Below are 3,250 nucleotides of genomic sequence, written 5' to 3' on the forward strand. Positions count from 1 at the left end.
GTTAGAATATTTATGTATATGTACATAAACATAAACCAATGAACGTAGTGTACAAACATATACATAAGTAAACAAACGAACAAAATCAAATGTAACTTAGCAATACCATTAACTAACAAATACATTTAAATGAATACGTAAAGACATGACTTCATGTTCATTCGTATAACTAATTAAGTAAATACAGCTTTTCCTTCATATTCATTCATATACTAAATAAACGAACTCTACGTCGAACGGTTTCCTAAATGTGTGACTCGTTGGTTATCCTATATACATTTATGATTATAAATGACAAACAAGTTAAACTTGAAGGGGTGTGTAGTGTGTACATAACAAGTTCTACTCATTTTCAAACATTTAACTGTCATCCACTTCAGTTCCCTAACACACACTATAAATCCCCAACATCTCCTAAGTTCCTAACACCTTCACCATCACTTATTAACTTATTCGATCAATCCCATGAAGAACAATGACACCGGATCAGACTCCCAACTAACCAAAAAGAAGTACCGCGGAGTCCGAATGAGAAGCTGGGGTTCATATGTGTCCGAAATCCGAGCACCAAATCAAAAAACAAGAATATGGCTAGGCTCACATTCGACACCCGAAGCCGCCGCTAGAGCGTACGATGCCGCGGTTTTATGTCTCAAAGGACCATCCGCCAATACCAACTTCCCACATCATCATTACCATCACCTCGATATTAGACCCTATGACGCTGACATGTCACCTAAATCAATCCAGAGAGTGGCTGCGGCTGCAGCAGCCGCAACCACTCATGAATATAAAAATTCCAACAACATCAACAATTCAACATTATCATTATCGTCACCTTCGTCATCGTCGTCTTTGCAATTACCAACAACTCATGATTTCACTCATGATGACATGTTGGTGGGAAATGATAATTGTTTTAATAGTATTGATACGTATTCGGGTGCGTATGAATATGATCAACCGTGGTCGTGGTGTAACGCGGATGTGCCTATGTATGATGACATGAACCACATGATGTACGATGAATCTATGTTTGATTCTTTGGGAAATCAAGATGTTGTTGAGGAAGATGTTTATGACATTCCGCTATGGAGCTTCTGCTGAGTTTTTGGTGCTGCAGTTCCACCTGGAAATTTAATTGAATTTTATGAATTAATTAATTGGTTATTCTTTAGGTGATCTTTACATTAATTTTTGTGAAGATCGTCATTTACTCATAATAATATTTGGGAAATCTTATTGTTACTAATGTTTTAATTGAATTAATTTCGCAATGTGTATCTTTTTCTCACAAGCTTTGACTTTATGATCATTTTATATTTATATATGCTGATTCGAGTAGTTTATAAAATTTAAAGAACTATATGTCAAACATATTTGTTTATATAATTTAAAGAATTTGTATAACTCTTGCTTATTCACTAATTAAGTCATATATGTGTTTCATCATATAATTGAATGTATACTGCATTTAGTTAAGGATACATTTAGTTAAGGATAGGACAATTTTGGCACGATCTAAACATGATATGCAAAAACATTTAGTTAATGATACATTTAGTTAAGGATAGGACAATTTTAACACGACCTAAACATGATATGCAAAAAGAAAGATTTTGAGTCTGTTGACACGGCCCTTTAAAAAATGGGTTTACTAGTTAACCTTTTTAAGAGTTTTTAAATAAGTTAATATTTTGATCTTAGAGATAAAATGTTTAAATTAAGAGTTAACTTTCATTTTTAAATTTTTTATAGTAAAAATAAATTTTGTTTTGATTCTTTTTATCTACCATTTACTTCCTACAATTTTGTTATATTACTTCTAACTATCTATTTTCCGATTATTTGTGTTAGCTTATAAATCAAATTACAAAAAGGTTTCATATAAATCAAATTAATTGTTTACAATCTTGCCAAGTCACTATAATGTATTACTCATATACGTAATGAACATAACATGTCGACCCGGAACACGACTTGACCATGAGACGATGTTAAATGGATTAGAACAACACGACAATCCATAACCATCAACTCGACATGATTTACACCTCAAGTTAAGGAGCATCTTATAGTCTTATCAACATTTAAAATAGTGATCACGTGACTTTATGTATAAGATTTTTAGAGGATTGTCTACAATTTAAGTTCACTAGTATTCCTGACATGTTGAACAAAATTTGCATGATTCTTGAATTATTTGAAGTAGACCATGGTCCGTACATAATTGACTATTCCAGCTCATTTCAATTAATTTGACGCGTCCGTAGTACGTATACACATAACATATAAATAATAAACAAACAAGAAAATGTAATAAGAAATAAAATAGTTAAACGATGGCTAAATCATTAAATAAATTAGTATAATTTTGTTACAAATATTCAAAGTATAGAAAAATATAATGTTTTCATAACACAGTTAAAGCGATTTTAAAAAACGAGATAATGTTATAAATAAACTTATATAAGTACATGTTTTGTTAATTTATAATAGTGAAACATTATGAGAATTCGGTTCAATAGGGTTGCAGGTTAGTGGTTCAATTGGCCGAGATTATAAAAACACTCGTCAAAGTGAATGCGATTCAAATATATTCAAATGAACGAGTGTATAGGCGGTTTCAAATGAAACATTAGAGAATTTGGTTCAATAGGGTTGCAGGTTGGTGGTTCAACTAGTCAAGATTATAACAAACTCGTTAAAGTGAATGCGATTCAAATATATTCAAATGAATGAGTGTATAGACGGTTTCAATGAAACATTATGAGAATTCGGTTCAATAGGGTTGTAGCCTTGTAGGTTGGTGGTTCAACTGGTCGAGATTATAACAAACTTGTCAAAGTGAATGTGATTCAAATATATTCAACTAAATGAACGAGTGTATAGATGGTTTCGATGAAACATCATGAGAATTCGGTTTAATAGGGTTGCAGGTTAGTGGTTTAGCTGATCAACGCTAAACTCGCAGAGTTAATGTGATTCAAAGTTATTTAAATGAACGAGTGTATAGACGGTTGGTTTCTGGTTCGATGATTCGGTGTGATGATTCCACGTAACAACGTGGGATAAAACTGAAACCAATCAGAAAACCTTAAAATAAAAATAATAAAACTAAGTTTGTTAAAAATGTGTGACATTGACTAGGGAGCAGTTGTTTAGTTGTCATATCTTCCAGCTTGCAATTAGCTGCCACCATCCCGTGTACGGCTACTATTTACTACTGCCGCCACTAGCAACTTCCTTC

General features: G+C 32.5%; 1 protein-coding gene across 1 annotated transcript; it reads left to right on the top strand.

Annotated features, from left to right (window-relative positions):
• Positions 1-371: 371 nt before the first annotated feature.
• Positions 372-1,323, top strand: LOC143603129 (ethylene-responsive transcription factor ERF012-like). The gene has a single exon (XM_077080029.1). It carries the CDS (start codon positions 466-468, stop codon positions 1,105-1,107), a length of 642 nt encoding a protein of 213 aa, XP_076936144.1. The 5' UTR covers positions 372-465; the 3' UTR covers positions 1,108-1,323.
• The last annotated feature ends 1,927 nt before the right edge of the window (positions 1,324-3,250 follow it).

This window comes from Bidens hawaiensis, unplaced genomic scaffold (genome assembly GCF_021521415.1).
Source record: "Bidens hawaiensis isolate Kalapana, Puna unplaced genomic scaffold, B.hawaiensis_p1.1 tig00001961_1, whole genome shotgun sequence".
Classification (NCBI taxonomy): domain Eukaryota; kingdom Viridiplantae; phylum Streptophyta; class Magnoliopsida; order Asterales; family Asteraceae; genus Bidens; species Bidens hawaiensis.